The following is a 21,859-nucleotide window of genomic DNA, read 5'->3' on the forward strand; positions in this document are numbered from 1 at the left end:
CCTGTTACGTGGCAGGGCTCTTTAAGGAGATGGAGCATACTAGCTTATTTAATCTTCATTGCAACCCCCGGTTTACAGATAAGGAAACTGAGGCAAGAGAAGTCAAGCAAATTTCTCTAGTTTGCATAATATCTTAGTTTGGCTTCCTCCAAAACAGACCCTGAGACTAGGGTTTGTGGGTACTATACTTGGAAGTTGGGGGGAACCCTGGCAGAGGAGGGGATGTGACACAGGACAGGAAAGAAGTCTCCCTAAAGGGTGCCATAACGGACTGAGTGTCCTGGTGGTGTCTGGTGCTCAGTCGCACTACAGATCCAACACAGGGCTGAGTAAACCAAGCCATTGCCCCACCAACGGCCAAGGACACCGAGTGTCTGTGCACCAGCTCTCATCCCTCCCTGGGAAAGAATTGTTCCTGGGAGGGGTAGCAACCAGCCATGGACGGTCTGCCCTGCAGTGGGGCCATCGCACTCAGACGGTGACAGAAAGCCGCCAGGCAGGGACAGGTAGGCGTCGGAGGTAGGAAGTCATCAGTGCATGGAGGTGGTAACCGCTGAGACTGCAAGGGACCCCCGGGATAGGTCAAGGGGATGTGGGCGTGGGCCATCAGCCTCTGCCGCCTGCGGCTGGAAGGTCCCCGAGCTAGGATTCGGATTTGAGCTGTCACTCCTGTTCTTTGCATGAGAGCGATGAAGAGATGGTGAGAGTGGTAGAGACACAGACACCGTGCCAGAGAATGAGATTGCTTAGATTCCTAAGGACGAACAGTATGGATGCCAGAAGAGAGAAGAATACAGGTGTTCGCAGCCTGTGTCCCTCAAATAGGCAAGGACCTCCCCATCAGGGAGGGAAGACCTCCTGGAGCGCTGTGACTTCAGGGTCAAACCCACCCATGGTAGAATCTGGGGTCACAGGCAGAAATGGCTCGGTTGGTGCCCTTGAGACAAATCCACCATCAGGTAACCTGCATATGGCGTGCAGGTTCTGTGGTGGATTCGTGCCCAGGGAGTGGCGTGCAGGGTGCTCTCCACCACCCACGACGCTGCCGGGTTCTGGTCCCAGTCCCCTGTACCAGGCGGGCGCACCCATCCCCTGGTTGCCATGGGTGTTGGCTACTAACGGCTCATAGCTTCTCCTGTACTGGGTTAAATACTGTTTTCCCCCGAATTCATGTTCCTCCTGTGAACCTCAGAATGTCACTCTCTTTGGAAATAGGGAGGGTCTTTGCAGATGTGATTTATGCTAAACTGGAATAGAGCGGGCACTAATTTGGTATGATTGGAGCCCTTATAGGAAGAGGGAAATTAGCACATAGAGACACAGACACACAGGGGAGAAGGCCATGTGAATGCAGAGGCAGAGGCCGGAATGCTGTATCTACAAGCCGAGAAAGATCAAGGACTACCGCCGAACACCAGCAGCCAGAAGAGGCAAGGGAGGATTCTTCCCTGAAGCCTTTGGAAGGGACATGCCGCTGTTGACACCTTGATTTCAGACTTCTTGCCTCTGTGACTGTGAGGCAGTAACTTCCTGTTGCTCTAAGCCACCAGAATGTGGTACCTAGCTTCAGATGTCCCGGGAAACTAATACACCCTCCTCAGGGTAGCTGTCCTTGGCCGCATAGACCCTGCTTAGCTGAGGGGAATGTCCTGTACCCCTAGAGGATCTCATATGCAATTAATGACACAGGGGTCCAAAAGGCAGACCCATCACCCCAATGAGGAACGATGGGGTGCCCCAGAATGCTTGTGGGAGCAGTCTGACCCTGGTCTACAGCCCAGACCACCCGCTGTATGGCTTCCTGACCCTTCCCCCATCCTCACTCTTTCTAAGAACTCTTCTTCCATCCATCGCTGGCACAGAACCCTTGTCTCATGCACTGTTTCTTGGGACTCGGGGCTAATACACTCACAGCACGGAGACACCGCCTTGAGCTGAGGGCACCCCGAGGCGAGCTGGAAGGACAGGAAAAGGTGAGTCACCTGGAAGAGGGAAGAGTGATCCGGCAGAGAGAACAGGACAAGCAGGAGTACCTCCACTCCTCCTGCGTCACCCATGTGTCACTCTGTGGGGTGAGGGAAGCTTAGCAGTCAGGGGAACTGCGGAGGTAGAGAGAGGCCAGACCTTGGAGGCTCGGTGGGACACCCCGGTGGACAGCAGGTGAGGGAAGACCTCTGGTCTGTGTTTCAAAGTACTTTTTCACTATTAGGACCCCTCACCAGTTGTGTGGACAGCAGAGAGTGTGCTCCTCGTCCTTGGAGGTCATCTAGCCAAGTCATAGCTACCTGTTCGGGACCTCTGCATTGGGCAGGGTGAGCCCAGTGACCTCCCGCCGTCTTCCACATCTGTGATTCTATGACTGTCAACTACTGTCACTGCTGCCGGGTTAACGAACTACCAGTTACTCGATCTGGCTTCTCCTTCTCTCCGAAACCACGCCTCTGTGACCTTGGATGGATCACTTCATTTCCCTCTACGGGGGGAATACTCTTAGCACGCGGCAGTATGAGCTCGTGATGACGAGCGCTGCTCTGGAATCCTCCGAAATTAGAATCCTGATTCCTTTCTTACAGGCCTTATAACTGTCAGCTATCAACCTCTTTAAGCTTCCAAGCTTCTCAATCAATTTAGGAAATGAGATAGAAAGTAGCCCCTGGCTGCAAGAGTTTGCCAGGATTAAATAAGATAACGCCTGTAAAGCCCTCAGCTCAGTGCCGGCCACACCGCTAATCCTTGGTGCTTCTCGGCACTTTCCCTGCTGCCGTCTCCGCAGACCCCGGAGCTGAAGCGGAAGGATTCTTCTCATTCATGCTCGCAGCCTAAAACGGGTCAGCGCAGTACTGAGGAAAGCATGCAGACTCTGAGACGACTTGGGTTTGGACACAGTTCTGCGTACTGACCCCGTGAGATTCGGCAGGTTCTGCAGTGCGGCTGAGCCTCGTGGTGTCCTCATCCGTGAGATGGGAGTAATACTGCCTGCTTAGGTGAAGTCGCTGGAGGGAGAGAAATGAGGAAGCGGGTATGATGTTGTAAAATATTTGTGGCTCCGAGGAGAGGACTCTTTGGAAGTCAAGGCTCAACGTATGGTGGAGGTGTCAGCAGGGCCAGAAGCAGCCAGAATCTCTCCTTGTTTGGGAGCCGTGAGTGGGGGACTGGCGGGACGCATGGGCAGAGTTGTGGTTCTTGCTGTCTGCCAGCTGGCACTGGGGTCATGCGCAGAGGAGAGGGGAGACGAGCTGTTAAATACTCCTACTGATTGGCCCACAGAACCCCGACCAAGGTCCCACCCAGTTGTAAAAGCTAAGTATCATATCTATGTAACCCTTACTTGCTTAAAATGCCTCCTCTCTAGTAAACAAGCAATGTGGTTTAATTAGAGAACATTTGTAGGAAAACAAAGCAGGCAAAGGTAGAAAAAAGAAAGACAAAGACAACAGCACTCGTTGACTCGCAACGCTAAGGAAAGCATCGAAAGTCTGTATGTCCAGGTGTTTTAATCGGCAGAAGTAGGTGGGACTTTTTTGTTGTTTCGTTTACTTTGGTTAAAATTGAACTTTTCTGTACCTGTCTGGTCTGAGAACGAAGACTGTTCCAGAGAACTGTTTCGTGTCTGTCTTCAAAATTATTGCCAAAGCAAGGGGTAAGCATTTATAATGAAATCGCTGGTTTCTGAGCACCGTCGAAATTCCATTGGGGGAAGAGAGCCATGAAGTCCTATCTCCTTTCACAGCTTGCGGTCTGTCTCCAGCTCACTCCGGCAGGAGGCGACACTTCCCTGTTAGACCTTCTTCCAAGAAGGAAGGGTCCTGCCATAGAAATCTTCCCATCGGACCAAACCATTGACTGTCTCCGTTCCTCCATCTTAGCGGTCACGACTTGGGGCCATCCCCAGGTGGACTGGGGTTTGGCCTCAAGTAATTTTTCTATCAAGGAAGGGCAAGTAGACAGTATGTTCTCTATATTCTTCAAAATCTGAAAGTGTCTCTTGTTGGCTTGCAAATGCACCACAGCTTTGCAGCTATAAAATTCTGGGGACATGAGCCCTCCTCGTCAAACCGTGTGTGTGTGTGCTCTACCACTGTGGCTGGGGGCGCAGACCCCTTGAAGGGCCACCCTGGCCCCAATCCTGGCTCTTCGAATGACTACTTGTTTGATACTGGCTGAGTTACTTAATCTGTATCTCTTTCTTATTTTCAGAAAAAAAATGTAAATCATAATTATATCTAGCCCTAGAGCTGCTGTGAAGATGAAATGAGTTAATATTTTAAGGCATCAGAATGGTGACAGGTAAATTTGCAGTGTTTATTAGCTGCCACCGTTATCACTTGTGTTATTACAATTATCATCTTCACCATCAGATCCCAGGGTTTCAGATTGTAGCGATAAAGTCTGAGGAATGATTTTCCAGCCTTTTGGTTTTGATGGAGATCTGTGTTTGTCTAGATCCTTGTGGGAATTTTTCTTCAGTCTTGCATTTCAAGATATTGCCAGGATGTGCTTAAGTTTGAACCTTGTCATTGATTTTGTCTGGAATCCACTGTGTTCTCCGTAGTCCGCAAACTCAGAACTTCCTTTATTTCAAAGATGGTTTTTAGCTATGCCTTTGATTATTACTCTGGTCTAGTTGTTTGCTGTCTCCTCCCTGGACACGTCTAATTCTTAGCCTGGACATCCATTCACTGTTCCCTATAATGTTCTCCTTCTTGCTTTCATTCGTTTCTTTATTGCCACCTCAACATTTTATTTTACAAAAACTTACCAAGTGTTTTCTCTACCCATTTAAATAAAACATCAAGTATTTATTGACCATTACCACGTGTTACACTCAGTCACAAAGACTAATTCTGGTTGGCACCTACTGGTAGATTGGATGCTAAAAAGCCAACCCTCAGTATTGGTGGGTTCCGTATTTGTGGAACTAACCAACTAGCCAACCACCCATCCAACCAACCAGCCAGCCAATCAACTAACCAACCAACCACCCACCCTTCCAACCAACTAACCAACCACCCATCCAACCACCGAACCAACCAAAAAAAGTTACACTGTTGCTGACATGTATTATGTAGTGAGGCCTACGATGGTTTATATGTATACTGAAAATGCAGAGAATTTTTTCTTTCTTTTTAAAAATATTTATTGATTGCTTTTAGAGAGACAGAGAAAGAGAGAGAGAAGCTTTCATTTGCTGTTCCACTTAATTGTGCCTTCACTGGTTGCTTCCTGTATGTGCCCTAACCAGGGATTGAATCTCTTCATTATGGTGTTTTGGGACAATGTTCTAACCAACTGAGCTAACTGGCCAGGGCCCAGACTTTTCTTCTTGTTGTTTTTCCCTAAACAGTAGAGTATAACATAGCATCCGCATCATATCAGGTGTTATAAATAAACTAGAGGTGATTTAATGTAAAAGGGAGGATGTGCAAAAGTTCTATGCAAATATTACACCATTTTTTATGAGGCACTTGAATATCCACCGAGTTTGGTGTCCATGGGGGTCCATGAATGCCAAGGGATGATTCATTATACCTTCTGCTCAGGGACTTCATGAACACACGCCGGAGAAGAAAGAGAAGGTAGGGACGGACTACAGCGGATGACTCGAAGTTAGGGCAGAGTCAGTGAACATATATCCTCAAAGAATCCCTGTGGTCTCTGGCAGAAAATTTAGATACCTTTATAATTTGAATTATAAAACAATCTTTCATTCTAAAGATGAAAAAAAAAAAAAAAAAAAGAACCACGAAGATGGAGTGTTCTGTCCAGAGTCGCCCAGGTGGCTCATGGTGAAGCCAGGGCAGAAAAAAAGACTCAGACCCTGGCCCCAAGCCAGTTTCCATTCTGCTTTTTGATCCTCGGCTCATCATTTTATGAAACAGCGTTGCCTGCCAATCAGTAGCATATCTATCTGATCAGCATGGTGCTTTTGAACATCCACTCTGCACCGAGCCCCGAGGACCCCATAACCGAGTCGTCGTGAAGTGAAGAGGAATTGGAAAAGAAGAGGCAGAGCATAGTTTGATTAAAAGGGAAAGGAAAGGCATTCCATTTGGGAGAAATGGCCTGTGCAGAAGTCTGGAGGTGGGACTGATACAATAGGGCGTGGGCCTGTGTGTCTGCTGGCTGTGGGATCCGGTGGGGCGTTCCCACAGACCCCTGTGGGTCAGTAAATAGCTGTGCAGTTAGAAAGGTGATCAGGGAGGGTGAGGGGACTGGTGCACGGTGTTGGAGGCCAGGTGATAGCCAGCTTACACATGTCAGTGCTCACTTTTCATCTTCATAATGTTCGTTTTTTGTGGGGTTTTTTTTTTTCCTCAAAGCATTTGATTTCTGTCTGGAGCTAGACCGTGCCTAAGCGCCAAGTTTGCTCTCCGGCTATTCGAAGCTCTTTTGCTCTCGGTAGGAATTTCTGGGGAGCCAAACTGCTACAGAAGCTCACAGCAGGGAAAAGAAAGACAGAATTGGTCTGGAGATTGCTGCTGCCCGAGGACGAGGCCGAGTTACATTCAGGGGTCGCCTGGCCGCCTCCGTGTTGAAGGGGAGCCTTGGCAGGTCTTGGGGTGTAGCTGCCCGGGGCTTACGGCCGGTGCACGGAGACTTGTCCTTGAAATGCTTTCGGGCCTCGCCGGAGGGGGCCAGTGCCATCTCTCCGCTGAGATCTCAGCTCCTTGGAGGCTGGCCTTCCTCCCTCTTGATTTGGTTCCAAATTTTGTGAGCAGAGGGTGCCATCAAATGTCAGACAAGTATTCCTGGCTTTGCACAGTTGAGAGAGGATCGAGAAATAAAAAAAAAAAAGCTCATTTTCCCAAATTTTCTGCAGTTCAGTTCCAAGTAAGAGGTAGTGGTATTTTTCCACCTGCTGGGTCACAGATAAGCCATATTTTTGTTTGTTTCTTTTTCTTAGTCTTTTTTTTTTTTTAAAGGATATCATTTTCCCACAGCAAGATACATACTTATATTTTAAGTGTGCAGTTTGATGAGTCTTGCACAACTCTTGTCAAGTAAAGAGAAAATTTTTGTCACCCCAGAAACTTTTCTCCTGCCCCCTTCCAGACACTCATCCCACCAGAGGGAACACTTTTCTGATTATTATTAATATTTTATCACCCAAATCGGTATGTAGTATTTTCCAGCACCCCAGAGAGTTCTCCCGGGCCTCATCCTGGGCAGTACCTGCTCCCATAAGTAACGGTGGTTCTGACTTCTATCGCCCTAGATCAACTTGGCCTGTTCTCGCACGATTCCTATGAGTGGAACCATCATGCAGTCTTCTCTCTTGTTTTACACAATATCTTGTTCATTTGAGATCCGTCCTCATCATGCCTCCGGTGTTCATTTCTTTTTCCTTGCTGTGCCATATTCTGCTGTGTGGATGTGCACCAGTTGGTATATTTCTAAGTGCCCAACCAGGCCTGGATTGTCCTCTAATGTCCTCATCTTCACCAGCTTCTGAATCAACTTCCTCCTTTCCTTGCATCTCTGTTTCTCGGTCCGTGAGTGGAAGGTGGAATGTGATCTCCTGGCAACCAGCACTGTGTCTGTTTTGTTCACTGCTGCATCCTCAGTGCCCAGGACAGAGTGTGACAGGTGGCAGGTACTCAATGCTTGTTGAATGAATGAATGAATGAATGAATGAATGAACACGTATTCAGAACATGTAGTTCTAATTGCTTTCTCTTCTAGTCTTGTGTATGTTTCCCAAGCAGATCAGCACTACAGGATCCTCAGGCCAATCTCTTTGCCCACAGACGTACATGAATTTCTGGACCCACAGATCACACTCAAAGCTCTCTCGAGAAGAGCTATCCTAACCTCTAGACCAGATGAAGTCCCTTTACAGGCCTCCTACCCATCTCTGTCACCCCTCCCATCATGACCTTCATTGCTCTTGATGGTCACTGCTGCTCTGATTGGCTGCCTGACCCTCTGATTCCCTGGGAACGGACAGCCTGTATTTCCTTTCACCGCTAGATTCCACACTCGGCACTCGGGTACAGGAGAGGCACAGGCTATGTGCTAGGTAGGGTTTCTTTCACAAGGAGTTTCTCTCTGCCAGACTGTTCATCTCAAAGCCCCAGCACTTAGAGTCCTTTAGGAAGGGAGAAGTGGATTTGAAAACATGGCCTCTGTCTGGACTCAATGTTCGTGTCCCTCATCCCGCCCAGATATTTATCTGTTGCAGTTCTCCTTGTATTAAGGGGGGGGGGTGGTTTTGGAAGGGGTTGCAGTTTAGATGCAGTCGTGGAGATGGAGTCTCCATGATGGGATTAGTGTCCTTGGAAGGACAGGAAGAGACTGGAGAGGTCTTCTTCTCACCACGTGACGACGGAGCGAGAAGGCATCAGTCTGCGAGCCCGGGAGAGGGTCCTTACCACAAACAGAATGGCCAGCACCGTGACCTTGGATGTCCCAGCCTCCAGAGCTGTGAGCCGTGTCTGTTGTTTAAGCCAACTAGTCTATGATATTTTGTCATGGCAACCCAAGCTACTAAGACATCCTCCATGGAAGATTTCTACTTAGGTTTTACCATTCCATGGGCAGAGTCTTGTCTTTATCTTTTGACTCTTTTAGCCCGAATATTCAATCTGTGAGTGTGTTTGGGGGGGGTCTTGGTCACGGGAAACTAGACATTTCCTTCCTACTACCCCGTGGAAATCTTAGCATGTTCATTTTCAGCCAGTGTTTGGGAACCTGGGGGCCTGGAAGTACTAGATTTGTGACTTCTACGTCAAGTTCCACCCACTTACGTGATTGCGCCCCCACCCTCTGGCCCCTGCAACCATGGGTGGCTTTGGGGTCCCAGAGAACTGTAAGCTGTGATGGGCACGTGGCCGGCCTGCTTTTACTCTCAACATCGACTCTCCAGGGCTTCGTGCACGGGCTTCACAGGGACCGTGGATTCCTGAAACGGGGTGCGGACTCTAGGTGATGTGCTTCTGTGCAGTTTCCTGGGAAGAACGTCTGGAATTTCTTACCAGGTTTTCATCAGGACCCATGTATCTCCAAAAGTCCCAAGTTCCTTTCATGAACCTGCAGGTACAAACATGGAAAGAGCAGGGCAGGAGTGCTACCCGAGCCCTGAGTCCTAGCTTTACAGGCCTCAGTTTCCCTTCCAGTGACTCTGGTGGTTGGATGAGATGGCTGCATGGGCTTCTCGCACCGTCTGGGTGGACAGGTCATCACAGAGAGAAAGGGGAGCTGGCACAAGGCAACATTTTGTAAAAGTGATGCCAATCAAAAACATACACACACACACACACACACACACACACACATACATATATATGTGATTGTGTGTCTTAGCCCAGCTTCTGTCTCTTGGAGCCACTGGTACATGTGACTTCTAGAGAGTGCCAGTTGTAATTAATGGACTACTAGAAAAAGAAAAGAGAAGAGAATAATCTGATGGCTTTTTGGTGCCAGGCACAGGAAACATTGCGACGTGTTCTTGATATATTCTTGAGGGGACAGAGGAGAGATGCCCGCGTAGGCTAGTCTGCACACAGACATGCGAACTAGTACGTCATCTGAGTTGGAGACAGTTATATATATGCCAGGGGATGTTTGTAACGATACCTGCTCTGACCATCAGAAATGCGTGAAAGGAGACTCAACATTTGGGGAGATTAATGCTTGGTTTTCTTTCTGGGGGCCCGCAATTGACTGCTAATGCTTGAAACGGGAGAGCCAGAGCCATGGTGGAAAGTCGAAGGAAGAGAGTTTAATGGGGGCCCCTTGTTCCAGCCCCAGAGTATTGAAGTCACCTGCTCTTAATTCCGTCCAGGGCCAGCCAGTGGGAAATCAGATTCAGGGATTCAGGGATTGGGCCAGGGTCATCGCAGAGCTACAAATATCACCCTTGAGGCCTCATTGGAAACTGATGGGAACTCGGAAGAGTTGATCATGGTGATCAAAGGGTCTGTATATTTAAAATGCACAAAGGATGCGCCCGGAAATTATCTGCCTGCCAACCTAACTTCTCAACCCGGTACAAATTATCCAAAAATCAATTTGCAAACACCTTTGAGATAACAAGGCCTTGAGTAATAACCTCCGTGGCTTTGTGAAGTAAAGCATCCACCTTGACTAATCTGCTTAATTTCCTCCCCTGACCAAATGGCAAGCGGTAAGAGAGGCAATCAGAAGCTGTCCCCAGAGGCTTGCTCAGGAGTCGCCCTGTGAAAATACTGCCCACCTCTGTTTTCATAGCAATTATTCTGTTTGCAGAGCATCTTGGTTGCTAGGTAATTAATCAGAAAGAAAACACCGAATGAGTTTTATCTCTCCAGAAGCTCTCACCTGAGTTCCAAACTGCAGCTCCTCCTGGCCTCGGCCCTCTGACTAACCCAGGGGTTCTCCAAAAGTTCTTGAACACATTTACACTGTACTCTACCCCCCCCCACTCCCCCCAAAAAAACCTCCTCCACCCTCCACTTCCTGGTTCTGCTCCAAGAGTCATTAACCTGCTCATACCTCTTTGACGGATAATCCCATTCCTGGAAAGCTGGTCCTAAGAAAATATAAGGCAGGCAGGACTGGAGTCATCTGCACAAAGATGTTCGTTGCAGCCTTATTTACCAGAGCAAAACTTGGACCAACCTGTGTGCCCAGCCACTGGAGAATAGTTAGTGTGATTGTCTGCTGGATTATTCTGTAGCAGTTAAAGGCAGTGGTAATAAAAAGATGTAGTATATAAGCAGAGCCCTTCGAATATAAGAAGCAAAGGAAAAACGAATGAACATTGTATCTCTGTATTACTGGAAACCCATGAAAAAAGTTTGGGTCTATGAATAGGCATTGGAATGGCACATGGAGAAATAAAGAAGGCCGTTATGTTGGGTGATAGGGAAAAGAACGTATTTTCTCTTGCTTCTCATTTTCTTTATTGTTGTTCCGCTGCTATTATTTTGGCAACAAATAAAAATACATATCTACTCCGATTTTTACAAAATGGGCCTCAAGAGGCAAAGAGCCTCCCAAAGGGAGAGCTGGTCTCAGAAGGTGTGCAACCTGTGGGTTCCATCCTGCCTTTCACAGCTCTGTGACCTTGATTAGATGACCTGGTCACTTTGGTTCTCAGTTTATTTATTCCCCCCCCCCCCATCAAAATAGAGGTGATAATATCCCAAGAACTAAAGTAATGCATGTGAGATTTCCTGGCAAGCGGGAAGTACAAAATCAGCGTTGATTTCTGCAGCTTTGCCAGCGGGAAGCCACCCTAAATGCTTATTGAAAGCCCAGTCTATTTAACTGAAGGTATAGGACGTAATGGACCAGGGGAGGTGGCGGGTTACAAATACAGGGTCACATGCCGTGAGGTTTCCCTTGCCCCTCGCGTCCCACCAGGGGCACTGTGGCCAGGGACGCTGTCCTTCCTTGCTGGAGGAGCCTGCTGGGATGGAGGAAGAAGCTGAATTTCTTGCTATGCCATCCTCTTTTCGCTACTTCGGCTCAAATCACTCTTGAGGAAACTGTTCACGAACCATCTCTGTGTTCCTGGAAGAGAAATGTTTGTAAACCTCCTACTTCCCCGTAAAGACAGTAAACCTCCCACTTCAGTAAAGGCAGGTTCTCATTTGAGGATGAGGGGCGGGATATTAACCCGGACAGCTTTGTGTGTGTTCTGGGGAAAAAAAACTTTCCCCGCAATTGCCTTCTCTCTTTCCTTTCCTTAAACAAAAGAGAGACAGTAAGTGTTAGACATAGTTAATGAGGAAATACTGGTTCGGGGACGTGGCACAAAAAATGTGGAAGTGAGAGAAAGACGTGAATGGGGTTGATGAGGAGGAATTTGGGCTGTTTCTTACGGCTGTGCCTGGAATCTGTCCCTTTTCTTCAAATGCTTGAATTCTCTAAACCAGTGGTTTTCAACCTTTTTACATTTGCGGGCCGGTGGGGAAAATAGGAGAATCATTTTGAGGACCGCTGAGGCAGAAATCACGCTGAGCATTCGTGAATTCGACTCTCCCCTTCAACAGTATCAGGGCAGTTAACTCTTCGCGGACCAGTGTGAAATTTCTGGACGGACCCATGGTTACAAACCGCCGCTTTCTAAACCATGCGAGTCTTATGTCCTCTTCTGATGGTTTGTCTTTCAGAGCCTCCGACCCCCATCGCCCCCCCAGAGCTGCTGGCCGTGGGGGCCACGTACCTGTGGATCAAGCCCAATGCCAACTCCATCATCGGGGACGGCCCCATCATCCTGAAGGAGGTGGAGTACCGCACCACCACCGGCACCTGGGCCGAGACGCACATCGTGGACTCGCCCAACTACAAGCTGTGGCACCTGGACCCCGACGTGGAGTATGAGATACGGGTCCTGCTCACAAGACCAGGAGAGGGCGGCACCGGGCCACCGGGGCCTCCGCTCACCACCAGGACCAAGTGTGCAGGTAAGAGCCTCCTTCCCGACTCGGTTTTGAGAGGCCGGGCCGTGGCCGTGAGTGATCCTCCGCTGGGCTGTCTGTGACAATCATTCTGAAATGTCCCTGTGGTGCGAGTGCACGTCCTGTGGTGGAGGAGAACAGTCAGGGTGTTGGGGGAGCCTTACAGGACCTCCTGGCGTTGGTGGCATCTCTACGGACCTCCGGGCTCTGGCTGTGACTCTGAGAACTGTCTGACTCTCACCGCGCCTGGCTCTGACAGCGTTTCCTACGGGAAACTGCATTTCTCTCACCAGGGACTTCTGTGCCGTTCAGTGTCTGAGGCCTCCTGCTGTTGACAGTGTCTCTGAGGCTCCTGGCTCCGACTGCGTCCCCTGAAGTTCTCATTTGGACTCGGTTTCTGAGCACTTCTGGTTCCTGTTGAATATCTAAGGTTTCTGATTTTAGCTATGTCCCTGAGGGTCCCTGGGCCGGACCTGTGACACTAATGAGTTCTTGGTTTTGACCATTTTTCCCCGAGGGTTCCTGGCGCTGGTTTTGTCTGGGAGGGGATCCTGGTGCCAAGTATGTCTTGAGTACCTCCTGGCTCTGAAAGTCTCTCAGTGGATTCTGGGTCTGCTTAGTCACAGAATTCTGCTGGCTCTATGTCCCTTGCGGATTCCTGGCTCCTACTTAAGAGTCCGGGTTAAGATGGACCCTCCAGGCCCTGGCCGGTTGGCTCAGTGATAGAGCGTCAGCCTGGCATGTAGAAGTCCTGGGTTCGATTCTCGGCCAGGGCACACAGGAGAAGCGCCCATCTGCTTCTCCACCCCTCCCCCTGTCCTTCCTCTCTGTCTCTCTCTTCCCCTCCCGCAGCCGAGGCTCCACTGGAGCAAAGATGGTCTGGGTGCTGGGGATGGCTCTGTGGCCTCTGCCCCAGGTGCTAGAGTGGCTCTGGTCGCAACAAAGCAACGCCCTGGAGGGGCAGAGCATCGCCCCCTGGTGGGCAGAGCGTTGCCCCTGGTGGGCGTGCCGGATGGATCCCGGTCGGGCACATGCGGGAGTCTGTCTGACTGTCTCTCCCCGTTTCCGGTTTCAGAAAAATACAGAAAATAAATAAATAAATAAAGATGAACCCTCCAAGGGTCCCTGGGCTCTCTAGCCCTACAGGCTCCCAGCTCAGTGCTCCCTGGGGGTCCTTGTCTCCGACTGTTTCTCCGAGGTTCCTGCATACTGCTTAAGAGTTTGCTGGCTGGGCCTGTGGCTGGGAGGGCTGTTTGGACCCAGCTGTCTCCCTGGGGGTTCCGGACCTCTCTGTTGTTTCAATAAGGGCTGTTGGCTGAGATTATATCTCGAACTGTCATATCCCTGAGATGTTCCCACTCTGAACACAACGCGAGAAATTGAAAGAACTCAGTGTTCATTTTATTTTTTTTTTGCAAATCACAGTATTTATATTAGCTCACTTTCCCCTCTAAGTAACCATTCAACATAAGGATTTTTATCTCAAATATACATGAATGAAGGGAGACTCAATATTTTTAAATGTTTTGTCTGAAGTCACAGAACTAGCCAGGGGCACAGTCAGTGAGGATTTGCCGCTGACTCAAATGTCCTTGGTCACTGGTCACACCGTGTGGTGAATAAACAGAGACGTGTGTGCCATCTGTGAGGGACGTAGAGCTGGGGGTGTTTCCGTGGGGGGTCGGGGAAGCTGGGCATGGGCTGCTGGGTCCAAGGGAAAAGGTGTCGCTAGCGGCTTGTGGTGGGGAGAGAGTCGCATTGGTAGAGTGACCACCACGGAGCAGAACACTAAGTAAAATACCATTCGCTCTGCTCTCATGTGACACACGTGTTCCTAAAACTCACCACGCTATGCAAAGTTATGCAATAAAACCACTGGCCTTGGGCCTGACCTGTGGTGGCGCAGTGGATAAAGCGTCAACCTGGAAATGCTGAGGTCGCCGGTTCGAAACCCTGGGCTTGCCTGGTCAAGGCACATATGGGAGTTGATGTTTCCAGCTCCTCCCACCTTCTCTCTCTCTCTGTCTCTCTCTCCTCTCTCTCCCTCTCCTCTCTAAAAATGAATAAATAAAATAAAATAGAAAAAACAACAACAGTGGCCTTGGGAGGCACAACACTCATACTGCATCAGTGACAATTGGAAGAAAGAACAAAAAAAAAACAAAAACAGAAACCTATTAAAAAATGGTGGCACAATTTTACACACGCTAATGGCCAGGAGAGGCATAAAGCCCACAGTGCACAGGATGTGTTACCTTGGAAAGTCCTGAAGTGTGCTTGTGGGCCTGGGCATCAGGAAGGTCGCCGCCTGCACGGCAGTGTGACGCGGTGGGGGAGGGCCGTCCGAACGTGATGGAAAGTGGCAGCACCAGGTGTGGATGGGTGGACGTGGCCCGTAACACACGCGGTGAGCCGGGGGTGCGGTAGACGTCGGAGGCTGGCATTCTGTCTTCATACCTGCGTGGCTCAGTGCAGCCGGGAGCGGATTTCCGCCTCACTCCGTGCGTCCCCGTCCAGAACCACCCCGCAGCTGTGAGATGTGTGTTCTGCTCCAGTCGTTTCCTGACGTCAGTCGTGACGGGGCACATTCGCATGGCCGAGACACGCCCTCTGGAGGAACTGACTCGAACCCCGCGAAGGTATCGCGGCCGTGTATCTTGGCACAGCGTCACACCAAGTTAATATTTCCCTGGCTTGGGAAAATTCCTTTCAAAGTTATCCAAGCACTAAGATGAATGGAGATGCCATTTTCTTGATTATTTTCAAAAATGGGCTTTCGGTAAAATTCCTCATTGAAACCCGATTATGAAACTTGCTCCTTTTTTTAAAAGGACATAGGCTATGTTATTAAATCAGGTAATGCCTTATTCTCGGCTTTGCAATCCAATATCCATCCATAAAAATAATTCATTTGATCCTGCCAATGAGCCTCTTCTTTTTCCACAGGGTAAATCTAAGGGTTTCCAGGACTTTTGATCTTTATAAATGATATTCAGAGTACTGTAGGAGCCCCCATAGACTGACTGCTGATGATCGTATAATACATTTTGAAATTCAATCGCGAGATGATCATCTCGGTAAAAATTTACGATCTATTGAAAATTGTCGCCATGACCGTGTAATGGATTTTGCATGTTGAAGACACAATGGTCCATCCCTATTAAAATTATGAGTTGAAATGCTGTTTGTGGCTCTATAGTTTAAAAAATGTTGTTGTTTAAGTAAGTTATAATTAGAATCTTCAACAACTCGCATTTTGCCCAATGTGTCATCAAGAAGGTAATCTTGGCCCTGGCTGGTTGGCTCAGTGGTAGAGTGTCAGCCTGGCGTGTGGGAGTCCCGGGTTCCATTCCCGGCCAGGGCACATAGGAGAAGCGCCCATCTGCTTCTCCACCCCTCCCCCTCTCCTTCCTCTCTGTCTCTCTCTTCCCCTCCCACAGCCGCGAGGCTCCATTGGAGCAAGGATGGCCCGGGCACTGGGGATGGCTCCTTGGCCTCTGCCCCAGGCGCTAGAGTGGCTCTGGTCGCAACAGAGCGACGCCCCGGAGGGGCAGAGCGTCGCCCCCTGGTGGGCGTGCCGGGTGGATCCCGGTCGGGCGCATGCGGGAGTCTGTCTCTCCCCGTTTCTAGCTTCAGAAAAATACAGGAAAAAAAAAAAAAAAAAGAAGGTAATCTTGTCCCCCCCCCCCTCGTGGCCACGGGTGGTAGAATGTTCTTTGCCTTGTGATTCATTTTTAAGAGAATTCTGGGGTTGAGACTCACTTGTGGATGCTGTTTGTTGGGGTTGGTAGTCTTGAGTCTCCCCAACCCTTTCCCTACTCATTGTTCATTCCACTGAAAAATGTACTCATTATTTCACAAAGCAGAAAATGAGAGAGCGCGGAGTGCGGAAGGTATAATTTCTGCCTCGAGGAATTTGCAGGCTGGGCTAAGATTCCAACAGAAGAGCGCAAAGGCTAACACACACAGATGGTGTTGAGTGCTGAGATACCAAACTGCACGGAGAACAAGGGTCGCGTGGAAAGAGCAATGCCCTTGGAATCTAGAGCTGTGGTTCTCCGTGCGTGGTCCCCAGGCCCATAGCCCTGGCACCCCTGGGGACTTGGGAGAAATGCGGATTCTCAGTCCCCACCCCCTTTGCCAAGTGATTGAGGAATTCTTGGAGAAGGGCCCCTAGAGCTACGCTGTAAGGGGCCCTCTGAGCGCTGCTGACGCACACCCACGTTTAAGAACCACGGATGGACTGGGACACACCAACGCGCCACTCTGAGAACCCCCATTGTGGTGTTTAATCTCTGAAGCAGCTCTGACGGGGTCTGTGGGAGAAAAACTAAGGCTCGGAGTCATCAAACCAAGGTTACAAGTCAGTCAAGTGCTTAGAGCTTAGTCCCTGGGCCTGAAGAGCTCTCCAGTGTATGGATTACTGCACATGTCCACCTGAGTGTGGGATTGGCCAATAGGGGGACAGCTAACTAGGGAGACCAGCTGAGAATGAATGGCTGCCATGCCCTGTGACAATAGTCCTTTTCACCAAACATCTATGGAATCATTTCCATGTGCCAAACTCGGTGGTAGGCACTGGTGGCAGAGGCTGGCCTCGTAAGAACGTGCTCAAAGAAGGCAGAGGCTCATAGCAAAAAGCCACAAGTTTGGGTATAGTTCAGGAAGATACCGGGGGGCCAGTTCAGCAAGGGCAGGTGGGGATGCATTGTGGTTCTGCCAGTTCTGCCAGGTCACAGGCCAGATTAACACACCATCAGGGCATCGGAGAGGTTGGTCCAACCCCGGAGGGTAGAGATCACCGGTGAGAGTTTGGCGGCAGAGCAGCCTCCCAGGCCCCTAGTCTAGCGTTCTGAGCAAGACTTTCAGCCAGTTAAGTCAGAGCCCGGACAGACTGTCAGCTGGGAAGCTGGGAGGTGTCAGGGCGGGAGAGAGAGCCAAGGAAGACACTCCCAGGCTTCTGGTTGGGGTGATGGAGAGACGAGTGGTGGAGCCATTTTCTGAGATGGAAAACAGAAAAGACGGTCCAGGGGCAAGAGAGTGGGCTGGCGTTTGCGTGTTCAGTGGGCGAGGTGAAGACGCACAGCGGTGACGGTGATGGTATTTGTCGACGTGGAGCCCGTGGGGAGGCCAGCAGATTACCCTTCCTCTGCGCTGAGACATAGCTGATTGCACCTGGATGTTAGAATCAAAGGGACTTCTCGGTACCTCTGAAAGCAATCTAATTCTCTTTCTTCGTGCTGCTCTCTCGAGATGCCCCATTCATTTACTCTTTTCATTCATCATTTTGTTCCTTTTGCTCCGTTTAATCATCCACCATCCTTTCTGAGATACAGGCCCGGGGAGCAAATGCGGTAACGTACATCAAAGAGCATTGGGAAGCTCAGAATGCTCTTCAGATGCTCGTAATGAACCCAGCCATTATTATTTGTGGCTACTGTTGTGATGCGTGTTAACGATTATAACTCATCATACCAAAACAGGAAGTCCTTCTTGTCTGTTTCTCTAGACCAGGGGTAGTCAACCTTTTTATACCTACCGCCCACTTCTGTATCTCTGTTAGTGGCAAAATTTTCTAACCGCCCACCGGTTCCACAGTCATGGTGGTTTATAAAGTAGGGAAGTAACTTTATAAAATTTATAAAGCAGAGTTACACCAAGTTAAAGCCTATCATAATAATTACTTACCAAGTACTTTATGTCGGATTTTCGCTAAGTTTGACAGAATAAATCTTTATAAAACAACTTACTATAGTTAAATCTCTTTATTTATACTTTGGTTGCTCCGCTACCGCCCACCATGAAAGCTGGAGCGCTCACTAGTGGGCGGTAGGGACCAGGTTACTAGCACTGGTCTAGACCAGGGGTCCCCAAACTTTTTACACAGGGGGCCAGTTCACTGTCCCTCAGACCGTTGGAGGGCCAGACTATAAAAAAAATATGAACAAATCCCTGTGCGCATTGCACATATCTTATTTTAAAGTAAAAAACCAAAACGGGAACAAATACAATATTTAAAATAAAGAACGAGTAAATTTAAATCAACAAACTGACCAGTATTTCAGTGGGAACTATGCTCCTCTTACTGACCACCAATGAAAGAGGTGCCCCTTCCGGAAGTGTGGTGGGGGCTGGATAAATGGCCTCAGGGGGCCGCATGCGGCCCGCGGGCCGTAGTTTGGGGACCCCTGGTCTAGACCGACTGGCATCTGGACGGGCCATGTTCTTTTGTTGTTCTTTCTCTCATCCAGTGGGAAGCCCCATTTCAGAACATGATGATCATATTATAGTCTGGACTCTCACAGGTCTTCTTGTCTGGAATCATGGGTAGAGGGGGTGGCTGGTTCCCTCTGGGACTTCCCCAACAACAGACAGCCAGTGATGGGAGCTGGACCTAGGAGGGCTGTCCGGTGCCCACCCAGCATCACCTGGAATGCTCTCCCATGGCAGACGATGTCACTTCTGGGGATCCTGGGTGGTTGCTACTGCTTTCTACCCAGCATTAGCCTGATTATCAAGTCACTCTGGATGGGGTCCTTAGTAGGAGCAGAGAGTATCAAATTGGGTTTCAAAGAGTTGGGGCAGCAGGCAGGCTATTCGCATCCACTATCTGAAGCCCACAAGGAGAATCACGGGCAATGACACTGAGAATGGGGACCGAGGTCAGTAAGTAGGGAGGGCGGGTGAAACAAGGGGCAGACACGACAGTCGCCCGGCTTGTCCCTGCGTCTCTTCTGCAGGCAGCACTTGCTTGTTGATGTCTTAAGTGACGACTGGCGTCAGACAGAGGAACTCTCCCTCCGTGTCCCCTAAACCTACCTCTCCCTCCGTGTACCCTAAACCTATCTCCATGCAGCACCCGCTCTGGGATCCTGGTTTCATTCTCAGGGGACATTCTCCTCCTTAATTCCAAAACAGATCTTCAGCTGCCTAGAGTGTTCTTCTCTGGGCACTGATCTTCACATCATAGTTTGGCCTCACCACTCAACAATCCAACAAGTCAAGCCTGACCAGGCGGTGGCGCAGTGGATAGAGCGTTGGACTGGGATGCAGAGGACCCAGGTTTGAGACCCCGAGGTTGCTGGCTTGAGCACAGGCTTATCCAGCTTGAACCAGGGCTCACCAGCTTGAGTGTGGGGTCGTTGGCTTGAGCAAGGGGTCACTCACTCTGCTGTAGCCCCCCTGGACAAGGCACATATGAGAAAGCAATCAATGAATAACTAAGGAGCCACAACAAAGAATTGATGCCTCTTATCTCTCTCCCTTCCTGTCTGTCTGTCCCTATCTGTTCCTCCCTCTCTGCCTCTGTCACACACACACACAAACACAAACAATCAACAAGTCAAGTGGTCGTATGTTCCCCCTGTGATTGCTAGCTTCTGGAATCCACAAGCCCCGTGCCTGAGAGCCCACTTCACCGTGATTCTCACCGAATTCGGGCTCTCCACGTGAAGAGGGCCCGTGTACGGCTAGAAACAGGACAGGTGCCGCTGATTTGGAGGGCTCTCTTCCCATTCCCTCCGCCAGCGGGTTGATTGTATATTATGTGTTATTTACATATTGATGAATTTCTACTCAAAATGATACGTGTCTACCACTCTCTTTTCTCCGGGGGGGGGGGGGATAAAAAAGAGAGGTTCAGGGAAGTGAGAGTAAGTCATGATGGTGTAGTGAAAGGAATAGAGGTGTTGGAACCGAAAAGAACCTGGGTTTAATTTCCAGCTGGTACTTGCTAGCTGGATAGTAGTGTGCCCGTCTGTGCCTCGGTTCCCTTTTTCTTTTTAACATATGGGAGATGTAACACACTGTCTTGTTGTGAAGCTTCGGGGAGCTCAGTCCTCTGCCCATCAGAGAACCTGGCATGTAGACTTCCCTCAATGAACTTCATTTAGACATAAACCTCCGGCCTGGAGAGAGGGGGTCAGGAGCCATACTGGGCCCCCTCGCGGTGGCCTGATAGAGCCTGTCATCAAGGACCTCTGAGGCTGCTGCTCTGCACCCCCGGACAGCAGTGGATCAGCGCCGAGGTTCCGCTCGTGGCTGGGGAGGGGGGGACATGCACGGTCGGCATCTGGTGTGGAGTCCCTGGTGTGCGGCCACAACGGTACCTGATGATGGGAGGAATGGGGGTTGTCCTTTTTCCGATTCTGTCTGTCGTCCCCGAGCAAGAGAGAAGCACGCTCTCCAGACCCCTCTTTCTTAGGGGAGGTCAAGGCTGGTGAGGACGAAGCCGTGTAGACCGGGTGCAGCAGTGGGTCCTGACCCCCTGCCATGAGCACCCGCGGGTGGGCGCTGGGTTTCTGGTCCAGCTTGCCGTTCTAGGGTAGAGTGGCCACATGGAAAGGAGGGAAGGAGGGAAGAAGAACTGAGGGTCTAGGAAGTAGAAACAAGCCATATAAGTAGCTTTGGGGGTCCTTTCCCCCTATTTCTATGAGCCTCAGCTTTACTCTCTGTACAGCAGGGATAGCATAACCTGCAGTAACTCTCAGGGTTCTGAATTAGGAGTAAACACAACTTCCTTCTGGGCAGGATGGTGGCGTGAGCACAGACATCTAACTGCCCTACCGTGATCCTGGTGTGGTGGTCCCCAAGTCTTAGGGTAACACAGCAAGATTAGCTAATGAAAGTTAAATCCCCATCCCACCCAGAATCAAAGCAAAATCTGAATACCACTGGAGAAACCTGCAACATCTTGAAAAACTAGGGAAGGTGGGAGGGTCTTCCGTGCGGGCCATGCCGTGCTCATGGGACCCTGTTTCTAGAGGGTGCGGGTGAGCCCAGGCCGAAGGCAGCCGCTGAGGGGGGACTATGACCTTTGAGACAATGGCCATTCTCGCACTTCTCCTCCACCCAGCTGGTGCCTCTGCCCTCCCTCCCTCCCCTGGGAGGCAGGCCCAGGAGGAGACCTGGGGGATGGAGGAGAGGGAAAGCCCGCTCTCCCCACACTCAGGTCTGGGGCTGCTGTGTGGGCCCAGAAGTGGCCTGCGGATGAGCAGGTGTCTGCTGTTGCATGAGATGTCATCTCCTCTTCTTGGGGACCCTCTCCCCACCCTCCCACTGCATACACAATGTCTACACGTAATTCTTTTCTTTTCTTTTCTTTTTTTTTGACAGAGACAGAGAATAAAAGAGAGGGACAGCTAGGGACAGATAGACAGGATGGGGGAGAGAACAGAAGTATTAATTCTTTGTTGTGGCACCTTCTTACGTGCCTTGACCAGAAGGCTACAGCAGAGTGAGTGACCCCTTGCTCAAGCCAGTGACCTTGGTCTTCAAGCCAGCGACCTTTGGGCTCAAGGTCTATGATCCCACACTCCCAGTGACACCATGCTCAAGCTGGTGAGCCCGCACTTAAGCTGGCGACCTCAGGGTTTCAAACCTGGGTCCTTCTTGTCCCAGTCCAATGCTCTGTCCACTGCGCCACCGCCTAGTTAGGCTACAAGCAGTTCTTGACGCACCCCTTATGCGGCTTA

The 21,859-nt window shown here is 50.0% G+C and overlaps 1 protein-coding gene across 13 annotated transcripts in view; it reads left to right on the forward strand.

Annotated features, from left to right (window-relative positions):
• The window catches only part of PTPRT (protein tyrosine phosphatase receptor type T), a 956,692-nt gene that overhangs the window by 448,318 nt on the left and 486,515 nt on the right, over positions 1-21,859 (forward strand). For all 13 annotated transcript variants that reach the window (XM_066235857.1, XM_066235861.1, XM_066235858.1 and 10 more), the window contains one exon: positions 12,099-12,392. In XM_066235857.1, the coding sequence (XP_066091954.1) occupies positions 12,099-12,392 (294 nt within the window). The remainder of the gene's footprint in view (positions 1-12,098; positions 12,393-21,859) is intronic.

This window comes from Saccopteryx bilineata, chromosome 6 (assembly GCF_036850765.1).
Source record: "Saccopteryx bilineata isolate mSacBil1 chromosome 6, mSacBil1_pri_phased_curated, whole genome shotgun sequence".
NCBI classification, from domain to species: Eukaryota; Metazoa; Chordata; class Mammalia; order Chiroptera; family Emballonuridae; genus Saccopteryx; species Saccopteryx bilineata.